Raw genomic sequence first — 27,015 nt, forward strand, 5'->3', positions numbered from 1 at the left:
ATTTTGAAAATTAATACACTACTTTATTATTTTTAAAAACAATTGTAATAAATAAATTAGTATGTATATCTGTTGACATTGGCTGCCGACACCCTTGAGCTGCTTGTATAATCCTTTCAATTAAATTCTTTCTTCCTATAACACCCTGTACATATCGAAAAGGCTAGTAATGTTAGTTTTTCTCTACGTTTAAAATATTAGATACTAACAAATATTAGATACTAATTTAATTTTTTAATCGCTGTGTAAAGACGAACTTTTTCTCTAACAAATTCCAAACCTAAAATTACTCAACGTGGTGAATTACGTTCTATAGTTTGTTAGAAAAAAATAAATTGGAAAAAAAGTAACTCATATCTGGAATAGGAATTTTCATGTTATGAGAAATTTTGAAAAAAGTATTCACGCATTCTCTTCTCAAAATTTTGTAGAATGAAAAATAAAATAACAGTAATAAGATGAATGTGTAATGCGACATTGTGTATATGTACGTGGACTGGAAAACTATCTTTCATCTATAGTAGGATCATATTCCATGCAAAGTAATAAACCATTGCCTGTTAAGGGATCCAGTGTAATACAGTTTTAAGGAGTTTAGAAATTGAATAATTTCTTAACGCATTCTGAAGGGATAAAGGGATCAGTTCACGTTTGGCACCGTTGTTCCTACAAAAATTCCTTTGTTCTCATAAACTATTTATTTTAAATGTAATTTATTATAAATCCAATTTGTTTTTTAAATTCCACATATGTACTACATTTTACCTCTGTACGCGCCACTTTTGTTTACTTGTTTTTTGGCGGCTGTCTTTGATTTACAACCAAGCTCGCCAGCTTAGTATTTGACGTATAACTGACCACTTCGTACACTCGATGCACCTGGGCGACTACATTTACTACCAGAACACAATGCGTATGCAGCGTTATTTCAGTTTTAACATTCAATTTCATTTCAAATTTGAAATGGTTCATCTTACGCCTCCTAAAAATGATGACACGATTTTCCTTTGATAAAAGACCGACAATTTTTTGCTCTACTTTGCATCGAATACAATCCTACTATAGATCATATCATTTACTTCCCTCTTTTTTCTCCATTTCATTGATTTCCTATCCTACCTCTTCTTCTGTTCTTTAAGATCCTATTTAATAACCTTCATTTTCCATCTTTTCTATCCATATTTTTATCCATCTTATTATTTTATTTCAGGATGATATTCTCGATAATGAACTGGATCCAAAACCTTCTTCCACCACCACCTCCACCACCACATCGAAATCGTCGACTAGACCCTCAAGGAAACGGTTCTCACTCACCACGAAATATCCCGAGTCGACAACTACGACCACCACCACCAAGAAACCGACATTTCCACCAAGGAAATCCGCCAAGGTGGTGAGGTCTACTGTTCAACCGACGACTACAACAACGTCCCCGAAGGAACACAGGTTCCATGCGAAATTCAGTTCCACTTTGGCTCCTTTCGTCAGGACCGAGAGTCCTGTGAAGGTAGGAAGGGGCACGCTTCCTCCAAGGGGGTTGTATAGCAGCAGAAAGAATAAGGAGGACAAAGGGGAGGTCAAGGATAAGTCTAGGAAGGGACTGGTAGAATCCAGTGTGCAGTCCACACAGGTAACAAATATTTGTTTCCTTCCCATGTACTTTTTGATTTCTCTGTAAATACTTATAAAAGTCAGCTTTTATAAAATGTTTCGTCGGAATTTATTAAAATAATATTTTAATGTAGAGATGATAACATTTTATGGGAAGCTTCGAAGGTTTAGAATTAAAAACTTTCATTTTGCTAAATTGACAGTGCCAACAACGTCCAATATATAGCTAGTTGTTTATCTAAATGCAAATGTCTTACATTTTGTACCTCACTTTTTGTATCATTCTAAATAAAATTACGTGCTTTAGTAAATTTTTCAAGAGAGACAAAAAAATGGCACAGACAGCCATTTACCGATATCAGAAAAATTATATTATTGGATCTTTTTTTCTGGGGTGGGCACCGGGCTTTCTGGGGTGAGCCATGCACACCCCTGCTCCCCCCTATCGCTCATGGCGATTGGAATAGCATTTTTTTAGTGTTATATAATTTTTATGTTCAATTTAATTTTAAATGGGCTATAACATCATAAATTTGACATTTTAATTTTGGTCTTAAGATAAGAAAATAGCATTTTCGATTCACTTTCGCAATGATTAAGCCATGGGAAAATCCTTATTTCCATATATTATGAGTAGAAGAAGCACTTTACACAAATTTTAAACACTACGAACAAAAAAATGGAAACGACACAATTGGTAGTTGAATTTAAATTTATAAATTGCTCCAAATATAGAAAATAATATTTCCTAAGTACTAGAAATAACTTATGCTTGAAAAGTGAAACTACAATGTAATATTTAAACTGTCTGTATACTAAGCACATTGTAATTACAGTTATTTAATATAATTTATGTTATTATTACATAAATAAATAATTTGGTTATTTAAATCAAGTGTAATTATCTATAACCGCAATTTAAACATAACGTTGCGAAAATATGCGGTATACGACTGTTTCCTACGAATTTATTGCATCTCTTTTCTCAGTCAGCTTCTAAGAAAGCAAATTATCCAACATTGAATATACAATTTTCTATAGGTATCTTTAAAATGTACTAACTAGTTCTTCTATCTAATAAATATACCTATACAGGGTCGGAAAGTCCTCATGGTTCATCGGATGTTACGTGAGAGCGATAAAGAAAGTCATAGAAATCTGTACGACAGAGAAAGATGGCTATAATGAAAGCATCTAATAGTCACCGCCCATTTCACCCTTCCACAAATAAGATCCACTTCTTATTTGTGGAAGGGCGAAATGGGCGGTGACTATTAGACGCCTTCATTATAGCCATCTTCCTCTATCTCACGGATTTCTACGACTTACTTTATCGCTCTCACGTAACGGCCGATGAACCATGGGGACTTTCCGACCCTGTATGTACATACAAGGTCAATCATTTTACCAAACACTGTACAAAAAGGACATAACTATAGATTTTGCGTCTTCCTCCAAGCGGCCATCTCTCGGCTATCTATCAAATCAAACAGCGCGCTGCTACTCGCTTAGTCTAGCGTACTGTATGCAATAATAAATATCTATCCAGGAAAATGAAACTAAATATTTTTCCACTACAGGTTGTCTTTGTCAGCCACTATTAATTAGTTATTATCATCCTAGGTTTCAAAATCCTTCTCTCCTCAGAAAAAATCCAGCCGGTTCAGTTCCAAATACCGTACCGACATCTCTGCGCGAGGTTCAACATCTCGATCTACAACGACTGCTCCAGTGTACATTCCTACCATACCGACCGCCGCATATGTGCCAACGGTACCTACTATTAGGCCCCCTAGATCTTCCACCACGGTAAGTACCTAAATTTGAATATTTTGAAATTGGTATTTGAAATATATGTATATGAGTGTGTTAAGTAGTACCGCTTGGAGAAAATTTGTGATGAAATATTTTAGGTTTCAGGGCAAACGTCTTGTACAAAATGCGCTAGCTGTTAGAAAAACCTTATTCTGTTACATAAAGTAAATACAGTTTTATTAAAGTCATATTAATTTTGAAACTGATATTTGCTGATTTTTTGAAGCACATATATTTCGTAGTTTGAAAAAGAGAGTAGGGCGCGGCTAGTTGAAAATACAGAGAAATATTTATTGTTTATATAACACTCTTCATTCAATGTTGGAACAGCTAACTTTGTATATGATAATTTTAATTTCAACAATTATCTTCTAGAGTTGAGAAATTTCGATGCATTAACAATAACCACGGTGATCAACAAATATATCTAGTTACTATACACTATTAGTTTCTCATATAATTCTGCGTATACTGAAGGTCTCAGAAAAAAAAATCTCTTTAGTGCAATTACTTTTGCCATTAATTTGTTGCTTAATAAGAGCCACTTCGGTAATCGATTTTACAAGTTTTGCTGGCCTACTTTTTAAATTGAATTCAGCAGTTGCTTAAATGCACTCGCGAGTGAGTCGGCAAAGTAAGTGGGCGGATAATACTGTTTTAAGTATTATAAAATAAATTAATATAGTTATTATATGATAAACGTTTTTTTGGTACCTGAAATTATATAATTAACATCCGTTAAAATAGTTTAAAAAATGGATTGAAATCCAGCGAAATTACTTATTAGAAAATTAACAGTATTAATGGTATATTTAGCCTTGGAGTATAGATAGTTGCATAATAACATACTTAAAATGTTTCCTCATTCTTTCTAATTAGTGAGCAATTGTATGTGACAGCAAAAGTTTTAAATTTGGACCGACGAAGAACACTAAAAGAAAAAGAATAACTACACCTTTTACAGAGTGAGCTTTAGAGTTGAAAATAACATGTATCTGTTATAGTAATATCCCAGCCTAGAGAATCTAAGCTGTGGTAATATTGAAGGTACCTCTCGTAGAGATTTCTGTAATTAAAAAAATGTTCCATTTCATTTATTTCTACTTTTATTTACTTAAAATCACTTTATTACCTATTGGTATGGTTCTTTATATTCTTCATTTTATCTATTCTCTGTATTTTCTCTAATCACTTTTTTTGATGAGTTCTTTTTAGCGTCTTTGTTGTATTCGTTTGGAGCTAAACTGTTCAAGAATAAAAAAAAAACAGGAACTTACATCAGTTTTACAAAACACAAATTTACAATCTTATTGCAATGAAGTTGTCCCTTTTGATATATCTTTTTGTGCAGGTATTAATGTGCCTCGCCCAACTTTTATTTTTGACAAATTGTTGTGACTAAAACCCATTACATTTTTATTGTATTTAATTATTTAGTTGAAAACCGATTCTAGTGTAGGACTACTACAGTGTGTGTGTACTAAGTTTAAATATTTTACGAAAATCAAATGTTAAAGGACCAAGAAGAAAGATAAGTGTATTTCTCATATTCTACTTGACTACTTGGCTTTCGACCCGATTTAATCGTCTTTTATTTTTAGGAGGACGAAATGACTAGACCAGGTACAAGTACTGACAGCATTGGAACAAAACTATCATAAACGAAATTCGACTGAAATGGACAGAAATGATACTAGAGTTAAATTAAATACACTACTGCAGACAACTGAAGTTGGATGAACCGACTAAGATGTGTTGTTTAGTAAAAAATTAATAAGGCACCAAAATCGCTAAAGAAGTTGCCTACAAACTTTGGCCTTGGGGTATATTAATTTGATTTTCATCATCTACAAAGTAATGGGTCAAAATTTCTATTCTAGTGTACTTATAAAAATAAATATAACTTTATAATTCACTTACTTCTAGTACGACCAAGAAGCTGTTCTATGTGGTCAAGAACCAACGTATTTAATATATATAAAAAATTAGTTTGAAATCATCAACGATTTAAGCACAATTAGCGTTGTAGATAATATGCCTAATTCAATCTTAAATCTATAGATTTCCATTTTTAGTTCTCTATCCTCCCAAGGCCTATATCTTCGAAATCTTTGTATAAAAATGCTTACTAAGTATAAATTATTTTGTTAGCAGAATTAAAAACATATTTTGGATAACATCTTCCAATCCACTTAATCCATAACAAAGTTATGGCGAAAAAAAAAACAAGAGCAGCTCCTATGACACTGGGAAACGCCAAAAATACAGATCAAAACAGAAATTTAGTACAATTATTACAAACAATAATAATGATTGACGTTAACGCTATTCGATTTATAATACCAATGACGTCACTCGGCGGAAGTGCCACGAGGGGATCTGCAATTTGTAGCTTGATTTGTAGGCAATTTCCTGCTTTAGCGATCTTGGTAAAGCACACGTGTAAAAAGTAACTTTATTGCATTTACACATTTATTTTTTAAAAACACTGCCTCCGCTCTGTTTTTAACCAAACCGTTTTGTGCGAAAAGGAATAACTTTTTACACTTGCATACTGTATATCTTAAATGACAATAGAAACATTGAAGTGACTTAACTAAATTTACTTTATTAAAGACTATACTAATTACTACTATAGAATATCTTTTCTTCTAAGATTTTAACTTCGTTTAGTCATTAACAAATATTCTCGTAATAATAGGGGACTTTAATGCAAACAGGTTGTGACCGAAAAAAGACATAAATCATTATCAAACGAAACTAATGGTTCTAATACATTTCATCGTAGTACATTTTCTAAAAATGCAGTTAACAAATATAACAAATATGGAGAAATAATAACAGTTATAATAAAAATATAAAAAAGTGGAAAGTGAGATTAAAATATTAACAGTATACTCAATGAGTACACGCGACTTTATTCAAAATTTAACGATAGATTATAACACCGTAACGTATAGTTCTCACTATATATAATCATTCCACTAATTTTTCTAATTTCGGGAAGAAAAACGTCCACCAAAAATAACACAAGCATCTAAGAATACTTTCACGTACACAAAGGTGAAGCCCATTAAAAAATAATAAAATAGTACGCCTTAGCCTTAAACTAAGAACTAATTCATCTCTGCTTAAGGAATTCGTTTGGTCGGAAGACGCGATTGACTACAACTGGCCTTTTTCACGGTTATACTGAAGAATTTCCCGTTCTTCTCAACACCTACTTCATTCTATCTACTCTGCTAAGAACCTTCCTTACACTGAGCACCCTTCTTATAATAATACCACCATTCTAGCACGTCAAAGTCCAAAATCGGCAACACGAAATTACAAATTTTAATTTAAGGAAATGATGAGACTGAAATTAGGCGCATTTCTCGTGCTGGTTTTGGATTTTTGATTTTGATCATATTTTGGTGATGGGTCTAGACAGTAAGTTTGGCAGGGCCGGCTTTTCAGGTCTTTTAGCGAGAATTACAGTGATTAAAAGACACAGATATATTCTTTTGCGCTACTCAAAATTCTATGAAGTAGTACAGTATAAATCACAAAAATTGTTCGGTAGACTGAGAGCCGGTCCTGTAAAACTGTATAATTATACTTAGTCTGGCTTATTTTAAGGATTCTATTAATATATATGTTAATATAAAGCCGAATATAATATTATACTGATGCTATTTTCTCTACCGTCAGTTCTAGGTACAATTTAAATATACGCATACACAAGCATAGGAAAAAATGTATTTTTGATATAATGATTAGTGCTTACGTCGCTGCCAGTAAGAAAAGTATAAATATATATTATTTAGTTATGGAAAAGTATGGAGGGTTTGTATGTTGTTACCTAGGCTAGGTGTACTTTACTTAAATACATTACGTTTCACCAACTCTTTCTGGGATTTTTAGCCCTACACTGTTACTAGGCTACACGTACAAACTACACCACTTTATTTTTTATATTCATATACCTTAGGTTTAAGATAAAGGTGTACTATTTTATTTTTTATACTGTTTATACACTCTACAAATAAAAGCAATCCACATCACACTGGTCTTATTTATTTACATAAATCTGTACATAAATTGTATTATACAAAACTGCACGCCAAATGCATACTATTAACCAAACTGCACAGTAGTTAGGGCATTAGTTATAATATAGGGTGTCACAATTAAAATAATCGCTAGATTTTTTTTTAGTTTTGGGATTATTTAGAACATCGCTTAATCCACTACTGATTTTAGTAACGAATATTAAATAAAATCTAATAACTGGGGTAGTTGTGACACCCTGTATAGTATTGTCATATAATTTTGATAATACGAGTATTTGTTTTGATATTCACTGCTACGCCCATTGCACCAATGTAGTTAAGTTAATTATGTTAATTAATTTTACTAACAACTCATCAAATTTCAATGACACTTTTTTGGAAATTAGCGAGGATAACCTTTCATTTTTGAGTAAAACCTGTGCATATATGTATTTATATTTTTTTCTGCAGAAAAGAGTGAAAGATTCTAATGCACTAAAATAATATTTTCAATTTAATTTTTTACATATATTTTAATTTTGGTATAAAGAATAATTTGGTAGAAAAAAGATTCAAGCCTAAATAGAAACAAACCTCGTTCAGTTACAAGATGTCCCTTGTTGTACATATCATACTTTATCTAGTGATAATAAACTCAAAATAAGAAGAAATATTCATATAAACATAGTTCGTATACAGACCGCTTTGTTTTCGAAATAGAGTATTATAATTAAAAAAATATAAATCACAATTATTTGAACAACCCATAAAATATTTGGCGTAGATTGATGAAACTTGGGGTAATGACAACTAATTATGGATAAATATTTGCTGAATTGCAATACAAATCCATCAACCAGTGACGGAGATGCTGGGAGACAACATTAACAACCCAGAATTTCGACGTCACTAAATATTTTGGAAACTGGATAAGTGTGTTTAATTTCATTTGGTGTTTCTAAGACAAATACGTATTGTATTTTAATCAATAATCGAACCAATTTTGAATAACCATTATTTTTTAAAATTTGAGGAAAGGTATAGTTGAATAAATCGAAAATAACAGCAAGTATAGAAAAGATTTGTAGTGAATTTTAGATATAATGTACCTAATTATGAAAAATGCAAAAAAAATCATTGACGTAGGAACTTAACAATTTCTGAAGGATAAGCCCCTTAAAAAATAAAAAATAACTTGCCAATATATTTTTAACTTCTATTTAAAATTCTCCAATAAAAAAATTCTTATAATTTTTGAAAATTTATTAAACAAAGACTTGGAGTTATTTTCGATGTAGTGAAACCTTACTTTAGATATAAAAATAAAAACTCGAAAATGGCTGTTTTTTTTATAAAACCCAAATTAAATTCTCTTATCTATTTTCCAAACTGTTGAATGGCGTTAAAATTAAGAAATTCTTAGTAGCGGTATCTCCCAACATCTCCGCGACTGGTTGCCAGACTTGTGTTGCACTTCGACAAATATTTGCCTGTAATCAATTAAGAAGGTTTATCTGATTTGGAATTGACGAACAAATATTCATAAAAAAATTAATATAAGCCTATTAATATGAAGAAAATCCTCAAAAAAAATTATGACTAGTTTGGATACCTAAGAGACGAGATATTAATAAAATGTTTTTTCACGATTTAGTACAGTGTCTTATGAGAATGCAGATTTTTTGGGTCTTTCCACTTAGAATGCGCAACAATTGACGAACAGTTTCCACAGCAATTTGTATAAATAGGAAACCGATATCTAAGGAACCGTATGACAGCTAGTGGAAATCGATTAGGTACTTGACTAACTTATCCTCCATATGCATGATAGCGGCAACACCGCGGTCTCGACGTAGCGTATTATTTGAAATTCGCAGGTGTCCAAACAAACAGAATAATCGAACGGGAATTACTACTTTAGTCACTAGCTAATCTACAGTAACTTTCGTTAGACTTNTCGTTGACTAACTTATCCTCCATATGCATGATAGCGGCAACACCGCGGTCTCGACGTAGCGTATTATTTGAAATTCGCAGGTGTCCAAACAAACAGAATAATCGAACGGGAATTACTACTTTAATCACTAGCAAATCTACAGAAACTTTCGTTAGACTTTAGACATACCTCCGTACCCGATAAACCTCCTTAAGTTATTAACCTAAGCTGCATCAGTTTATATCAAGCACCTTATAAGATGTTTAAATAAATTTATTGTCCTTTTTTATTTTTAACGCTCTGTGTCCCGGAAACAAAGCGATCTACGAAAGAAATTTCTGTCTTATTGTGATTATGTATTTCCATCACTGAGTAATGGTTGGCTCTTATAATTTTGGATATCCTGTAAAATTTGATATTATAATCGCTGCCAAAAATATTGGTTATCCACGAACAAGCTAACAATTTTTGGGAAAAGTTTCTTTTGTTGTGTTGTTAGTGTAGTCTGTATACCAATGCAGGAAACAATTGTAAGCTGTACGAAAAACTTTGCAGGTAAATTCAGGAGCAGGATCGAAGGACGTAGACTTAGGACTAGAGATAATCTCGTTCGACGATCCGGTAAACACCGTCCCGTCTGCGAACCTTATCAACGAAGAATTCATTTCTTCCTCCACCGAAAACGCCCTTAAAAATCCCATCTCTTTGGTAACTACAACTACACTATCATATTTACATGCCAAATAACCAATTTCTCTTCCGAAGGTAAAGGAGGCCACCACGGAAAAGCCAGTTTCGATAATCGAAAGGATAATAAATTCTATAACGGCTATGACGACGACCACACCTCCAGACACTTCTAAACAAACCTTCTCGGCGAGCACGACCGAGTCGAATTCGGCCATCTTAAAACTAGCGCCAAAAAAATCGACCAAAAAAGACAAGACGCTACCCGACGAGACCTCACAGACCTATCCCATCGGCACAGTCGCCTTGACCACTGAAAAACCCACGACAATCATTGAAAGAATCCTCAGTTCTCTCTCTGCCATTCAGGCCACTGACGATACAAATTCAAATCAAGTAGGTAAAGATTTTAATACTATTAGTTCTCCCTCCACCACGCCTGTATCTAAAGTGACTAAGTCTTCCACCAGTAGAACCACACTTCCTGCACAAATAAGCACGTCTATAAATCCTCTGAGCGTTCTGGACGAATTATCCCCAGACCAAGTGTTACAAAAACGCACCATCGGCAAACTATTGGCCATTCTCAACGGGCTACTTGCCACCACAGAGTCAGCGCAAAAGCTTGTCGTTGTTACACCGAAAACTTCCAACTTTGTTACTGGTGTAGCTGTCGTGGCATCTAGTACGACCACTCCTGCTCCTACTGATACTTCTGACACCGTTCCAACTTCTGTAACAATTACTCCTCAAACTCCTACAGTCACATCTACTGAATCTCCTGATACCTCTAATACCATTACAGTTTCCCCGGTCACAACTACAACTGTTCCTGATACACCATCTGCTCTGCCCCTCACAATTCCACAATTATTTACATCTCCAGCCAATCTCCCGTCATTACAAGATAGTATCACCACTACTACGTCCGGAAGTCCCATGATTGGTAGTAGACTAGCAGATATTAGTACCACAGCTCAATCACAAATGGCTACTACTCCTTCTACACTTCCCACTACTGAAACCATTGCGATGACAGCAACGACAGAAGCCTCCGTTGGATCAACTCAAACGGAGGCTACTAGTCAAACCGTGACTCAAACATCGAGCGATATGATGGCTTCTACACAAACTGAGGCTACTGTACCAACAACAGTACCTTCAACAAATCTCCCATCAGCTCAGCAAGATGATTCTACTGTTACACCGCTGCCATTATCACTCGATGATACGGTCACTAGTTCTATTACAGAAACCACGACAAGCAACACGTTCCCAACTACAGCGGAGGCCGGTATAACTGGTACCACCGACATAGAAACACTTACCACTTTTCTCTCAACCATTCCGACACTACAGAATTTTGAAGTAAGTCCTGGAAGTGTATCTGTATTCTCTGCTAACGATATTTCTAATTTAATAACTCCGGACGACCTCTTCAGTACTGTTACTATTGCTGGAAGATCTAATTTCGATTTAACTGCCACTACTGACAGTACTACTACCGAATCTGGTACTACGGAAGGCAGCACTGATGCGATGATTACCACACAAATGCCGGAAATGGCTACCGCGGTGCAAAGTACTACTGTCTCAAACGATGGTACCACGGAAGGTAGTACTGTAATGACTCAAGCTGGTAGTACGGGTAATGATATGCAAAGCACTACGGAAATAATTCAGAGTAGTTCCACTGCCGGTACTACCATTCAAGCCAGTGCTACCTCAAGTAGTACTCTTCAAGATAGTACTACCCCAGGTAGTACCGTTCAAGATAGTACTACCCCAATCATCACCGTTCAAAATAGTACTACCTCAGGCACTGCCGTTCAAGATAGTACTACTCCAGGTACTACCGTTCAAGATAGTACAACTGTGCAGGCTAACGCACTCTCAGCTAGTGTCGTTGAAAATGTGACTGCCGAAAGCAGTACCGCTCAGAGTAGTCCTGTCGAAAGTAGTACCAGTTCTTCCCCCAGTACCTCCGCCCCCAGTCCGTCTAGTACCACCAATGCAACGACTAATGATACATCTAATCAACCATCAAATAATATCTCATTGGCTAACCGTTCTGGGAGGTTGCTAAACATTGTTCAGGATCCCATCCAGAACAGCATCGACGTTTCGACTCCCTCCACTACCACCTCTACTACCCCTGACTATTTTGTTTTCGCTGTACTAAATAACAATACCATTTTGCGCAAGAAGCCCCCTACCATACCGAATAAAGATACTCCGTACGTGATAGTTGGGCTGTTCCCTAACAACACAGTAGTTAGAAAGTTTCCAAATGGTACCCTTGTTCCGATGGAACAAATAATAAGGGTAAGAGGATTCGATACCCGCGAAAACCCTCCACCTTTGCCAGAAATAACCAGTAACCAAGTAACAAACGACCCTGGAAGTTCACAGGATAATAAAAATGTCCAAACGGTATTCACAGTCAATAACTTTTTGGTTGAGGAGCTTTGTCAGCTTCTTCAGTTGGTCACTCGAGTTCCGTACGAAAGTTTTGCGTCACTGCTTCACACCGTTGCACTTGTTTACCATTTTGTGAATAATTTTGTGTATATATCAGTTTTTGTTTTGCTAGAGAGGTGTTGGGTTATGCACGCTAACATGGGGCTATCACTACTGCCATTTTTTTCAAATTTGGAGCTCGAGTGACATAAAATACAGAAATGGTTGTGTTAAGACAACGATAAAGTAACACAGGAGGTCTCTGTATATAATGTAATATACACGTTTCTTGATCATTTTTGTACATATACCATTGCATACAGTCACAAATATACATTACTAGTGTCGAGTACTCAAACATTAACCACCTTTTAGTACCTTACAATATTTATTATAGTTGAAATTGCTTTTAGATATTTTTAAGTATGTTGTACGTATAACTCCATACTAGGCGTTTGTAAATTTCCGTTTGCCATTTCTCTATTTTAGTACCCAACCAGTAATATCAACTGCTCTAAAAAACATTAATACCGGGCCTGCGTAGTATCCAGAAGACTCTTTTACCAAACGCATATTTGTACATTTTTTTGTAGGTCGATGAAAACACGGTACCAACAGTAGACGCAAACCCATTATCTCTGGATAATGACAGTAGCACGAATACCGTTCCTGAGACAAGTACCAGCACCACTCAGGGTCTCACCACAAGTACTACTAGCACAACACCCTCACAAAGTACTACGAGTACTAGCACTACCACCACAACTGTCCCCCAAACAGAAAGTGATACCATTGCGATTAACACGGCGGAAAGTAGTACGGTGTCTGAAAGTAGTATTAGTACAGTAGATAGCACCACCGTAGGTCGTATCACTAACGCGGCCACCATCACCACCGCGGCTAGTACAGTGCCGAACAGCACGTCGGCACCCAGTACTACCATCGGTACTACCACAGAAAGTAGTACCAGTCCAGATCCCACGCTGCCGACGCTATCCGAACTCTTAAATGGAAGAACGCTAGAGGCGCTAAATAGCATTATAAACTTTACCAACACCAACAACAATTCAAACACCAATTATAAGACATTACAAGTTAACCAGGTAAGGATTTCGGGACAGGGTGCTGGTAGTGGACATTTTGGGGAAGCATGAATGGAGGTACAAAGAAATTGTGATAGGAATTTATGAAAAATTAAATTAAACCTAATTAGTAAGGCGAATTAGTTTATTTGAAGATGAAATTTTAATAATATGTCATAAAAAAGGTACGAAATTATACAGTGTGTTAATGATATGTTCTTCCAAACTTTGACGGCGGATTAGTTATCACAATTTTAAAAAAAAGTGTTTAAATTAAAAAAATATATATCTCCTTTCTTTAAAATCTCATAAAAATGCTTAAAATAATCTAACCTAATGGGTTTATATGAACCAGTGGAGGAGATACTAGGAAACACCATCACTAAGAACCCTAGAATTTCGACGTCAATGCATATTTTGGAAATCCAATAAATACATTTAATTCCGTATGGAATGTTCAAAACATGTCTTCCATTTTATTCGAAAAAACGAACTATTTTTGAATTATTATTTTTTAAAATTTAAAATAAGCCCGTAACTTAGTTTTGGAAAAAAGTTTGGAAAAAAGATGATTTTTGAGAATTTTCAAGAAAAAATCTATGCAAGATATAGTATCAGGAGCAAAAAGGTTTCATTGTATAAGTGTTCAGGTTACAATAGTAAATTTTGGATTCAAAATGGTAGTTGCATGTGATGGCAAGTAATGACACCTTTTATTCAAAGAGCTGTATGGCTGGAAAGGTTTCTTATTAACAGATGATCTTGGAACAAAAAAAAACATTTTCTGATATTATATATTAAAAGCTAGGGAAATTAAAAAATATTAATAATTCTTGATTTAGTGGATATTTTTCCCCTCACCTAAAATTATTTTCCTATATTCTTCACATATTAAAGCATTTTTTAAACCATTTATTGATTTTTTCAAAATTCTAGACTGGCTTTACCCTTTAATCCTTTAAAATAGGGTGAAAAATACCATAGCTAATAACATATTTTTTTAAATCCACCACTAAAGTTTGGCAGAGTTTTTTACCAACATCCTGTATAATAGAAATGGTTCTATATAACACTGACATAAAGCATATTTATTTAGCAAAAAACTGTTCAATTTGAGATGTATTTAATGTTGGATTAAAATATTTTGAAAAAATATATCATTGATTCATCACAATTTTCTTGTATATTCAAAAGCATATTCTCTATTTCAGTTTAAAATTTATTAAAAATATATTATTATTGCGTTCTTGTTTGTTTAAAAATATTTTGTGAGCAGGAACAATAAACGGTTATAAATTTTTTAATTGTTTTAACGTTAACATAAAAATTGTTCATAAAAATGTTTATAGATAAAACTTTCTGCTTCTAACTCAATATGCACATTAAATAAAGAAAATAAACAATATTTTATATTTTACAGTGAACCTTCTTCAACTACAAAGTTTTTATAAAATTTGCTTTTATAAATAAATAAAATGCGCTTTAAATGATGTTTTATATATTAATGAAAATGCAAATTATATATAAAGCAACATTTCGCTTAGCTTTGAGCTATTATTGCCAACATTTGATGTTAGTGAATAAAATCGAAGATTTTAAATAATCGAAACGATAAATCTATTGTTTGGTAAAACAATTAAATGCGTCTTATTTCATGAAACATCAAAAATATTGAATTCTCTCAATTCTTTTATTATATTTGGAAAATTGTAACCATTACTTTTACCAAATCGTAAGTAAAGTAATCCTAAAAGCAACTTACTCTTTTTTAAACGTTCGAATATTGGCAACAAATTGCTTATTTTCGGTAGCGAACACCTTCTAATGTACATTTTTCGTTTGTGACAGTATAACCAAGTATTGAACATACAAGATTTGCTAAGGCAAAATAGCATAGATAACGAAAACACTGTGTTCAGATGGAAACCCGTAACTAGACCGACGAGTGAGGGTTTTGACAAGGCAAGAGAACGTTGTAGTTCTTTATATGTGAACTAAATCATTAATTCTACTTACAGATTAAAGAAAGACAATGCTATTAACAGGAAATGATGTATAGATTACCCTCTCAATTGCTATTATATCATTAATAAAAAAATAAATTGCCAGTAAATAATTTTTTTGAGAAAAATACTGTAACAAAATTTCTTCAATGGATATCTGTTAAAAGTAAATAATACGCTGAATTTTATTTAGAGAGGTAATCTATATTAGTGAAGTCTTCTTTATCTTTCTCTGCATGATTTCAGTTGCTAAAAAATGTGACTAATTTTGAAAAAATGTGTTAAAACTGTTATAATATGCACATGAACGACAAATGGCAATGTTAAAAAGTTATAATAATGGAAAACTCTTGCGAAAATCCAAGTGAAAAATTTGTGAGTGGAATAATATCAAGCTGTTAAAAAATTATAAAGAAATTATCAACATTTTCATTTACTTCTTTAATATAAAGCTTTACAATAAAAGTATTATTTAAAACATCGTTTTCTATTATTTTAACTTTTTTTGGATTGTCATATGCAAGGTGAATAAAGGGATAATTTTTTATCAAGTAAAGTAGCCACAAAAGAAAACATATTTGAATGGTTTGTAATTACGTACTTGTATAAATGAACTTGGAGAGGATATTTGAAGAGTGTGTGATGTGAAAACTTGATTGGAATATATTTTACAAACAAAATACAGTACATGTTTTTTAATAAAAAATAAGAAACTGTCTACTGACTATTTACAGCTACCTAGCTCTGTTTCCAAATGTTACATAAATCGCTGTACATATAAATAGCAAAAAAAAATGATGAAGACCAAAAGTTTAGTATTTTCTTACGAAAATAAATGTTGCATTTGGGAGACATAAACCAAATTTTTTCTACAACCTTTAAAGAATCTTCTACAAGTTTCTAAACACCCTATATTAAAATAAATATTTTATCTTTTGTGGTTTCTCAGACTCTGATAATGGTCAAAACTTCACCTGACGTTTCGAAAACGAAACAAGCACTGTATATTGCTGTATATATTACTTTGCTGTATATATGTTCAGGATATAAGGGCATAGACAAATATTGTGCGAATGAAATCGGCAAAATCGAAATTATTTCAAGATTAATAGAATATTGTTAATCTTTGCTAATGTTTACTTTAACCGTAAGAAACTAAAAAAAAAACCTGTTCTCTATTTCTCTCACGATATTTTTCAATTTTGGGAAGTCACATAAGTTCTTTAAACGTGTTTCTTCCAGTACAAAATATGAATTGAGTATAAATTAATTCACAACTTTCTACAAACAGGAAAATTACTTTTCAACACAAACTACTCAAATGGATAGCGTTCGCGGCGTTCTGAAGACACACATTTCTACATATTCGTACATTATAAATGGCTCAAGAACTATTACAAAACATAGAGAAATAAATAGATCACATTTATTGCAGTTATTAAATAGGTACAATACCTCTTTGGTAAAGAAATATAATAGTAACTACCAACGTTTTTTTATTCTTCAAAAAATAGTATCTTGAGTTACTTATACTTGAAATACAACACTGAAAACGACTTGTATATATTTTAGATTGGAAACTAATACTATACGTATTGTTGTTTAGTAAGCACTTTGTTAGGTTGTGGTAGGTTCGAACAATTAATCCTCTAACAGCACGGACATGGAAGTTGTTAACTACAAACTAGATTTATATATGTGAAATATTTTTTTAGATAGAGAATAGTACTGAATCTACAACCGCACCACCGACGTTGACTACCGAAGCTGCTGATACCACTATGCCTGTAGTGGAAACCACGACATTTATGACTGTAACTCCAGCCGCGCCAACTACTTCAGCTCCACAGGTGGATACATTTGTACATACGCCCTTTTAGAATCTTCAAACTATTTTTTTGCAGAATCAACTAACTGAAGACAGACTACCACTTCCACTGTCCAATACGATCGTAGAAAGCACAACGGCTCAAGCTTCAACTCCACAAATTGTTACGCCGCTACCTACCACCGCTCAAACAACCACAACTACTACCCCTCGCTCTACAACCACAAGCACTCAAGCTCCAACAACAACAACAACAAACCGAGTGATATCAGCTTCACCAAGGATAACGTCAACTCCAGTTACTACAATTCTGTCTACCACTCAAAGAACTACTACGAGTACTTTCCCGACAGTTACATTCTTCCCCACGTTCCCAACGTTTATAACAACGTTCTTCCCTAATCTGTTAAGAGGAACTACCCAACAACCTGCCATTACAGTGAGTGAAATAATAACTGCCTCAGCGACTACATCGCAACCAACTACTGTAGTAGCACCTACGCGTGGAAGCGTTAGATTTATCGAAACGACAACTGGCGTGCCCACAACAACTTTTAGAAGAATTAAAACTACAACACCTCTACCTACAACAACAACTACAACACCAACTACCACAACAACTCCTACAACTACCACAACAACCACAACCACTACAGCCCCAACAACTACCACCACTACAACTACAACTACTCGTCCAACAACCACTACAACAACCCCTACAACTACAACAACGCCTACAACAACTACAACAATGCCTACAACAACTACAACAACGCCTACAACAACTACAACAACTACAACACCTACACCAACCACAACAACGCCTACAACAACTATAATAGCGCCTGCAACAATTACAACAATACCTACAACAACAACAACTACAACTACAACTGCGGCTCCAACTACCACTACAACTACAACAACTACCACCACAACAACACCTACAACTACATCTGTATCGACTACTCAAGAAGTAGTGTCCAGAAGAAGTGCCCCACTCTCAGCTGTCCCTCTTAGTGCTCCAGCTCCATCAAGTACTGTTACACCCAAATTAAAGCAGTTAACAGAACAGCAGAAAAAGGATTTGGAAACTCTGGCTCAGTTGGAAAAGGAGCAAGCAGCTCTGTTGCAGCAACTGTCATTCCTAACTAGCTTGGTAAGCAGCGTCATGTTATATTTGATTGTTAACAATAAATGGGTATATTTTTATACATTTTTTAGAATTTTGGAGGCAACAGGAATGGCCGCAATAAAGAGACCAGTAATTTAGCGAATAGGGTAAGTTCGTGTTGTAAGTTTTAAATAATTTGCATTGAATCATGAATAATTTTAGGTTATACAGCTGGCAGTAGATAGGGATAAAACAAAGGCAACAAAAGCACCAACAACAACTAGGACAACGACGACGAAGCCACCTCCACAGAATATCCAAGACCAACTACCACCAATCGTAGATGCTACTAGTAAAAAGTCTACACCTAGTATTGAGGACGTCCTCAAACAGTACAACTTGAGTGGTCTGAACATAGCTACTCCTGCTACCAGCACAGCTTCCACGTTACCGTATGGAAACACCAACGATGCTATATTGGCAGCGTTGCTGAAAGAACAGGGTATCAATCCACCAACCCCTAAGAGCTTGGCAGACCAAATAAAGCAAGCTGTAAGAGCAGTTTTGAATAATAATCCACGAATTTTAATTTGTTATGAATTCTAGGGTGTTTTCGAGGAAACAACGACAACGCGAAGGCCTAAGCCAAGAGTAACAACTCCACGTGCCCCAGGTCGACTGATGCAAGGACTGAATTGGCTGCTTAATGCTTTAGCACCACCCCCAGCGACTACAAGGAAACCAAAACCGAGACCAGCGAAACCAAAAAAACCTCCTGTAGAGCAAGAACTTTTAGCCAACTCGCCTACTCGTTTGACTCCTATGGTAACTTCCGCTCCAAAACCCTTTTCCCCAAATTCTCTCTCTCAAAGTGACGTCCAGAAGTTGATCAAACAGTTGGAAGCCGTGCAGAAAGATCCTAAAAACACTGCAGCTTTGGATTTTTCACAAATAAAGAGCTTGCAGAACCTCATCAATTCAAATGATGGAGTAGAGGTTGCTTCAAATGGTCAGCACGGCGCCACTTCAAGGGTGACTACTACAGAAAAAACGACCACTCGTAAACAGACAGCAAAATCTACGACAGTTATACCTGAGACTGTTAGCAATAGCGTGGATGAAGATGATGAAGATGAAGAGGTTACCACTGCAAGACAAAGACCAGCCTTACCTCCTCTTAGACTGAGACCTGTGGTAGGTGTCGACGACAATTCCGAACCGTTCATTAGAGGGAACTTGATTACAGCGGCAGTGAATGTTACGAGAGCAATTTCTGGATTCTTGGGAACAGCCTTGCAGGTATTATAATTTTTATTTTTATGTAATAGATTTAGAACTGACTGGCTTTTCTCCAAGTATCATCGAGGGTTATGGCTCCTTATCAAATCATTGATCACGAATCTAAGAAATTATGACCAGTTTATAAACCGATCAAAATAACTCATTTAGAAACAAAAAAAAAAAGAAAATTGTTACCTGGACTTTCATAAGTGGTAATGGTAAAAGGACTTATAATAAACGAAAAAAAAAATAAATAAATAAATGCGTGAGCAAGGGCGGCGGAGGGTTTATCTGGGGGGGTTGAAAAGTTATGAAAATTGTATCATTGGGATTTCTGGCGAAAGTTGACGTCAAACAAAAAAATATTCAATACAAAAGTTGTAGATCATGCAAAAATCTACAACTTTTGTAGAAGTCATTTTTTAACATAACCTGAAAATTTCCGAGAAAAATGCAAAAAACAGTTTTTTTTCTGATTTTTCGTTTTTATTTCTAATTTCCGCAAAAATAATTTAATTTTGACGAAATTTGGTGAAAGTATACCTTTCTCTATCTTAAATAATCTCAAATTTTTTTAGATAAAGAAATCAAGAAATATTAATTTTTTTCAACCGGAAACACTTTTTTTCAAAGAAAAATTCTACTTAAAAAAAACATCGTACAGAGTTCTGCCGGTAATCATTTTTTTCGTTTTGACTTACTTTTTGGTGAAATAAAAAAATCTGTAATAACAGTTCAAAAACATGCTCAAAAATACAAAAAAAATAAAATATGACTTGCAGCAATGAATTTTTCAGTGATTGTTGATAATTTGTTTAAATTTTAAAAAAATCAAAAACTGATTACACCATTCAATTGTACGGAAAAACTACATAAAAAACTGTCTCATTGCTTGACCCAAAACTATTTTTGTACAGTATTGCTATAAACATAAGTCGAATAGTGAATAAATAAAATAAATAATAATGTTTTTTCCGTAGGATCGATTAGTGTACTTATTTTTTTTTGTTTGATGAATTCATAGATATACAGTGTGTCCAAGATAAGGATGGGATAGCATTAATGTCTAGGAAACGGTAAGAGATACTGGGTGGCTCAGATTAGAAAAAAGTTGTGTTCTTTTATACCTAACAATATGCTGTTTAGAAAGTTTTAAAATTCCGGGTAGTTCCGTCGCTGTTATTTTTATGACAAAATCTAAAGTCATTTTTAATTCTGAATTAGAGGATATTACTATTGTAATCGCTTAAAAAGTTTTTAGCTTGTTTTAGCTATAATTTAAAATTTTTCCTGAGTACGGCTCTGAATGCTTTCAAAATATCTATTGGATGAAGTCATAACAGTATAAAAGTCAAAACCGCACAAAATATCCAACAATTTTTTACTACTGTTAGCAATACTAATTAGAAATAATAAAATATTTCATAAATTCGTATTATTTTTTTATTAGGTACAACTTTTTAAATTATGGATTAAAAAAAATTGTTGGATATTTTGTGCTGTATTGACTTTTATTCTCTTCCCCCCCCCTCTCTCTCTCTCTTCCCCCCCCCCTCTCTCTCTCTCTCCTCCAATAGATACAGGTATTTTGAAAGCGTTCAGAACCGTACTCAGGAAAAATTTTTAATGGTAGCTAAAAACCTTTTTAAGCGAAAACAATAGTAATATCATCTAATACAGAATAAAAAATGACTAAATTTTGTCAAAAAAATAGCAGCGATATATTTAAAAAAATTAATCTGATGATGGCTCCTCGAAGATGAAACGTCGGATTGCAAAAATGTTGACGCCATTATATAGAGCGAAAAAAGTGGCAATGTAAATATGCAATTTATTTAAAATTCGATTTCAAATAAAGCCAGAAAAAAATAAAATGATTTTGCAACATTTCGGGTTTTCGGATTTCGCGTCAACAGTAGACTTTGCAGTTAATAATTTGTATTGCTGAAATATCAAATCATCCAGAGATATCATTTGTGCAATTGTAATTCGACTTAGATGATTATAGCAATACGGTACAAAAATAAAGTTTTAGGTCAAACAATTATTAGACACAGTTTTTTTTATTTTTTTCCGTAGAAGTGAATGGTGTAATCGGTTATTGAATGTTTTTTAATTTAAGGTGGCCATATTCCCGGCCGAGAAATAGTGAAATTTCTCGCGTTTTTAGGTACTGAAATCTTTAAAAGTAAAACGTGTAGAACAAAAGTAAGCACTAAAATAAAATCCTTGATGTTTTGTTTATTCATTGTTACCATTTAAATTTACTCAAATAAAATAATAACTAAAAAAAAGCGTTTGTAAAACATGCGTTTGCTGTTATTCTAACCCCACATTTTAAGAATTATTTTCACGTACTTATAAATAAAAGTAAACAATTTTATATGTAGGACTAAGCAAGTAAATGTTATAAGAATATTTACATGTGGAATTATATATAAAAAAGTTAGTATTTTCGTAGATTTCAGTACCTAAAACCTTGATGGTTTGATCGTTTTTTGCACCTGTTTATTCGTTTTACTGCGGCGTCTTTGAAAATACTCAGGTGGCATGACATAACATTCCTATTATTTGATAAGCTTTAGATTATTCAGTTATTAAATGTTTGAAATTATTTGTCTTTGCGGAAAACACTATTTAAAGAATATGGGGCCCTTAAACAAATTATCAACAATAACTGAAAAATTCATTGTTGCAAGTCATTTTTTATTTTTTTCTGTATTTTTGAGCATGTTTTTGAACTGTTATTACAGATTTTTTTATTTCACCAAAAAGTAAGTCAAAACGAAAAAAATTATTACCGGCAGAACTATGTACGATGTTTTTTTTAAGTAGAATTTTTCTTTGAAAAAAAGTGTTTCAGGTCGAAAAAAATTAATATTTCTTGATTTCTTTATCTAAAAAAATTTGAGGTCATTTAAGACAGAGAAAGGTATACTTTCACCAAGTTTCGTCAAAATTAAATTACTTTTGCGGAAATGAGAAATAAAAACGAAAAATCAGAGAAATACCTGTTTTTCGCATTTTTCTCGGAAATTTTGAGGTTATGTTAAAAAGTGACCTCTACAAAAGTTGTAAATTTTTGCATGATCTATAACTTTTGTAGTAGATACTTTTTTGTTTGACGTCAACTTTCGCCAGAAATCCCAATGCTACAATTTTTCATAACTTTTCAACCCCCCAAATCAACCCTCCGCCGCTCCTGCTCACGCATTTATTTTTTTTATGTTTATTATAAGCCCTTTTACCATTTCCACTTATAAGAGTCCAGGTAACAATTTTTTTTTCTCCAAGTGTAATTTGGTTGGACTATTAAAGTAAATTTGAATTTTGAATAATTTTCTAGAAAAAGTAAGTTTATTTTATTTAGTCACGACACGACAAACATTATCATTTTTCTTTTGAAGATCTTCGTCATCCTCGTTGATTTTTTAAATATTCTGTACCAGTGAAATTGAAGTTTCCTCTTAGACATGAAATGTGGTGAATTATTTATCCCGATTGTTATTTTTACTGATTTGAATGTGGTCAGCCTTGTACTTTTAACTTAATTCATGCATTTCCTGTGGTTACCTGCCCGTTAGCAAGTCCGCAAGTTGTTAATGGGTAATAAAAACAAAAGTGACAAAGCCGGAGGAAGACAAATATTGTACGAGTTTTCCCATGGGGGCAAAAACACACACACAGCTAGTTCTGGGATTCACTACAATAGCCATTTGTTACGAATTAGTTAAACACTGTTTACGTAATGCACACATTTTGCTCTCATATATTATAATAAAAATTGTAAGCGCTTGGTCGCCCAAGCGTCATCGCAAAAAAAACTTAAATAGTGCTTTAGCCGACTGACTGGTTCTGCTGAATCACTGTTTGTTTCAAACACTTCAGTAGTCATGAAAGTATCAATAATTTTTATAGAAATACAAAATTTTTTTGCATGTAATTTGAATAAACATCAAATATAGTCACGTAAACCCTTGGAGAAAAGTTGATAGATCAAATAATTACAGATGTAACCAGTTTTTTCACGATTTTTTTCTAGGATGCGGCTTACCAGGTCACACATATGTTGTCTAATGGATCTGAAAATTTCAGAAATCTTTTAATCAGTAACCCTACAACAAATGGTGCTAGTACCAATATTAGCACTCCTCCCTGCACCACTTAAGTGTCAAAATTACGTGAGGGGGAATAAAATAGTTACTTAACAATGGTAAATTTGGCATGAACCAAAGCTAAAACTACTTCTTCTATTAAAAGCCTTATCTATACAATTTTAATCATAATTTTTAATATGGTTCTATCCTTACATGAAAACGCCACTTATAACTGGCTGGAAATGATCATTTTTTCATATTAAACAGTTCTAACCATCATTTTTGTTCAAAAAGTGCCACCTATAACTGGCTGAATTCCATTTCTATTTTTTTGCAGGCGGTTACAAGGAGATTAATATTTATATAGGTGCATGAAAATGAATGTTTTTCAGCTTTTATTTCCCATTTACAGGACAAATGGAGGAAATATTTAATTTCACCAAAAATATTAAAGTCACCATTTCATTTATCGCAAAAGAGTTTAATGAGAAATTTATTTCAAAGATATCGACCTTTTTATAAAATAATTTAAAACAAAACAATGCGTTCTCTTATTGAATTTAAGTAACTGTTAATAAAATAAAATAAAGGTGATAGATATGTTAAACTATACATACAGGGTGAGTCATTAATAATGCTACACAACTTACTGGCAGATTGTTAACGTCAAAATGTAGCGATTGAGCCAAACATGCCTTAATCAATTGTTGCTCATTTTCGTTCTACAGGGTGTTAAAGTTGAAAAAATATTTTCTTTTTTTATCTATATTTTAAGTATGTGTGGACCGATTGTTTTGAAAATTTGTAGTTTTACGTTTTTTGAGGTGGCAAATACGAATATGCAAATAGTGTTGGGTCACGTCTAGGGGGCGCTAGTTGTACTGTCCTGTCAATGTAAAAATATGTCTAACTTTTTATATTTCACAATTTTGAATTTTTTAACTACGTTCAATTCCAAATAAAAAAGGTATACTTGTTACAAATCGATAAACTCAACTGTTTTCGAGATACAGACATTTTAAGTTTTTGAGATTCGACGGGAATTAAATTAGAAAATTATTTTTTCCAAAGTAGTAGGCATGGACATAATAAATTGACAGCTGTCACTACAATACCATATTGTTTTCTACTCAATTTGATTAAGAAGTAGTTTTTTCCTTGTCGTTATTTTTTAGAGAAGAGAATATCTTAATAAAAGGCTAAGAAAGTGCATTGAAGTTGCTGGTAGTTAATAATTTGTTAAGATATGCATAATAAAATCTTTAATTGCTGTAATGTTTGTCTTAATTCTTAATTCAGGCTTGGTATCTTAAGACCTGCTAATTTTCTAATTTAATTCCCGCCGAATCTCAAAAACTTAAAACGTCTGTATCTCGAAAACGGTTTAGTTTATCGATTTGTAACTAATACACCTGTTTTATTTAGAATTGAACGTAGTTCAATAATTTGTAGTTAAAAAATTCAAAATAGCAAAATACAAAAAGTTAGACATATTTTTACATTGATAGGACAGTATAACTAGCGCCCTCTAGACGTAACCCCAACACTGTTTGCATATTCGTATTTGCCTCCTCAAAAAACGTAAAACTACAAATTTTCAAAACAATCGGTCCATACATACTTAAAATATAGATAAAAGAGGAATATATTTTTTCAACTTTAACACCCTGCAGAACGAAAAGGAGCAATAATTGATTAAGGCATGTTTGGCACTATATTTTGACGTGAACAATATGCCATTAAGCTGTGTACCATTATTAATGACTCACCCTGTATAGAACCACATCTTTATAAATAAATTTTTCATCAGTACTGAATTTTGTCTATCATGTCTTTCTGTTGATTTAATCACAAAGGTTCAATACACAAGGTGTAGCATTTATAGTGAATATAAATTGAAATATAGTTTTCCAAAAATGTACCTTTGAATAGAGGTAATTTTGTCCTTTGTCCGTGGATTGTTTCTAGATTGCGATAAGTTTGCACACTTTTTGGTCCTTTCTTTTACTAGTATTCTGATATCATAATTACGCTATAACAATTACATAGTTTTTCTTGATTCCACCATAAGGGACGTGGGTTTTTAATTTTAATCATTATAAACGCCACAACCTGTACCTAATTTTCAAATAATGCTTATGATAGAAATGTTGACTCTGTTAAAATACTTTAACTTTAAGGCAACTAATAATCATTATAGTCGTTTTGATTGGCACACTGACTTTCTAATATCATATTCGTTTATTTACCCACTTAAATATTTTCAGGGCGCGGCCCAAGGTTTCCAAAACCTGCTAGGTTCTGGTTCAAGATTGGCGCAGGCTTCATCGTCAAGACCGGGATGAAGGACTTAGCAGTGTCTTAACTTTACTTATTTATTAAACTAAATTCTTTTGTTAAAATCTAGTCATGGGCGTCTTGATATGACAGATTGGTTTCGATGAGGTTAATTTTAAATTTTACGGAATTTTTGCCCACCGTGGACGCCTATGTTACTAGATGCGAAATGCGTGGGTTCATATCGACTGTGCGTCTTGATATAACTTGATGCATTGAAACTAACTTTTAATTAAATGGTTGTTCGTTGGATGTTTTGGACTTGTGATAATTCGAACATTCCTATTTTTTATTTTATATTTTTGTTTTAGTTGTAGTTAATTGTTTACCAGCTGATGTAAAAATACTCATCCTTACTCTATTTTCCTAGTGTTAAATTTGTAATTGTACGCTTTGTATATATCTTTTGTAAATTATGGTTTTACATTTTACTACTGTAGGTATACTGTAAATAAATTGTCGGTAATAAATGGTTCATTTGTTTCTGTATGTTTTTATTTCCGAAATCAGATGTTTCGAACATCCTTTAATAGTTTCATATCAAAAAATACTTTTCCAGACTTTAATGGAATATGCACAAATTATGTAGTTGAAAAGACAGTCGAGCAAAACCATTTAAATAATATTTTTCGTTTTTGGATAATGTGACAACTTAAATTATTGCAATTATTATTAAAAAAAATATATATCGCCGCGCCTACTTATTTATTCTCCCTAGAAGAATGCG

General features: G+C 33.4%; 1 protein-coding gene across 7 annotated transcripts in view; it reads left to right on the plus strand.

Annotated features, from left to right (window-relative positions):
* The window catches only part of LOC108906144 (mucin-2-like), a 67,659-nt gene extending 40,888 nt beyond the window's left edge, over positions 1-26,771 (plus strand). For 3 of the 7 annotated variants that reach the window (XM_018709328.1, XM_018709333.1, XM_018709331.1), the window contains 13 exons: positions 1,211-1,633; positions 3,238-3,423; positions 9,955-10,107; positions 10,165-12,519; positions 13,140-13,649; positions 15,477-15,590; positions 17,347-17,481; positions 17,536-18,618; positions 18,684-18,740; positions 18,796-19,125; positions 19,180-19,872; positions 23,897-24,067; positions 26,219-26,308. In XM_018709328.1, coding sequence (XP_018564844.1) covers positions 1,211-1,633; positions 3,238-3,423; positions 9,955-10,107; positions 10,165-12,519; positions 13,140-13,649; positions 15,477-15,590; positions 17,347-17,481; positions 17,536-18,618; positions 18,684-18,740; positions 18,796-19,125; positions 19,180-19,872; positions 23,897-24,022 — 6,165 coding nt within the window. In that variant the 3' untranslated portion in view covers positions 24,023-24,067; positions 26,219-26,308. Of the gene's footprint in view, positions 1-1,210; positions 1,634-3,237; positions 3,424-9,954; positions 10,108-10,164; positions 12,520-13,139; positions 13,650-15,476; positions 15,591-17,346; positions 17,482-17,535; positions 18,619-18,683; positions 18,741-18,795; positions 19,126-19,179; positions 19,873-23,896; positions 24,068-26,218 lie in introns of all 7 variants that reach the window. The other 4 variants (XM_018709330.1, XM_018709334.1, XM_018709329.1 and 1 more) reach the window with 4 other exon arrangements.
* The last annotated feature ends 244 nt before the right edge of the window (positions 26,772-27,015 follow it).

The sequence above is a fragment of the Anoplophora glabripennis genome, unplaced genomic scaffold (assembly GCF_000390285.2).
Source record: "Anoplophora glabripennis isolate ALB-LARVAE unplaced genomic scaffold, Agla_2.0 scaffold74, whole genome shotgun sequence".
Taxonomy (NCBI): Eukaryota; Metazoa; Arthropoda; class Insecta; order Coleoptera; family Cerambycidae; genus Anoplophora; species Anoplophora glabripennis.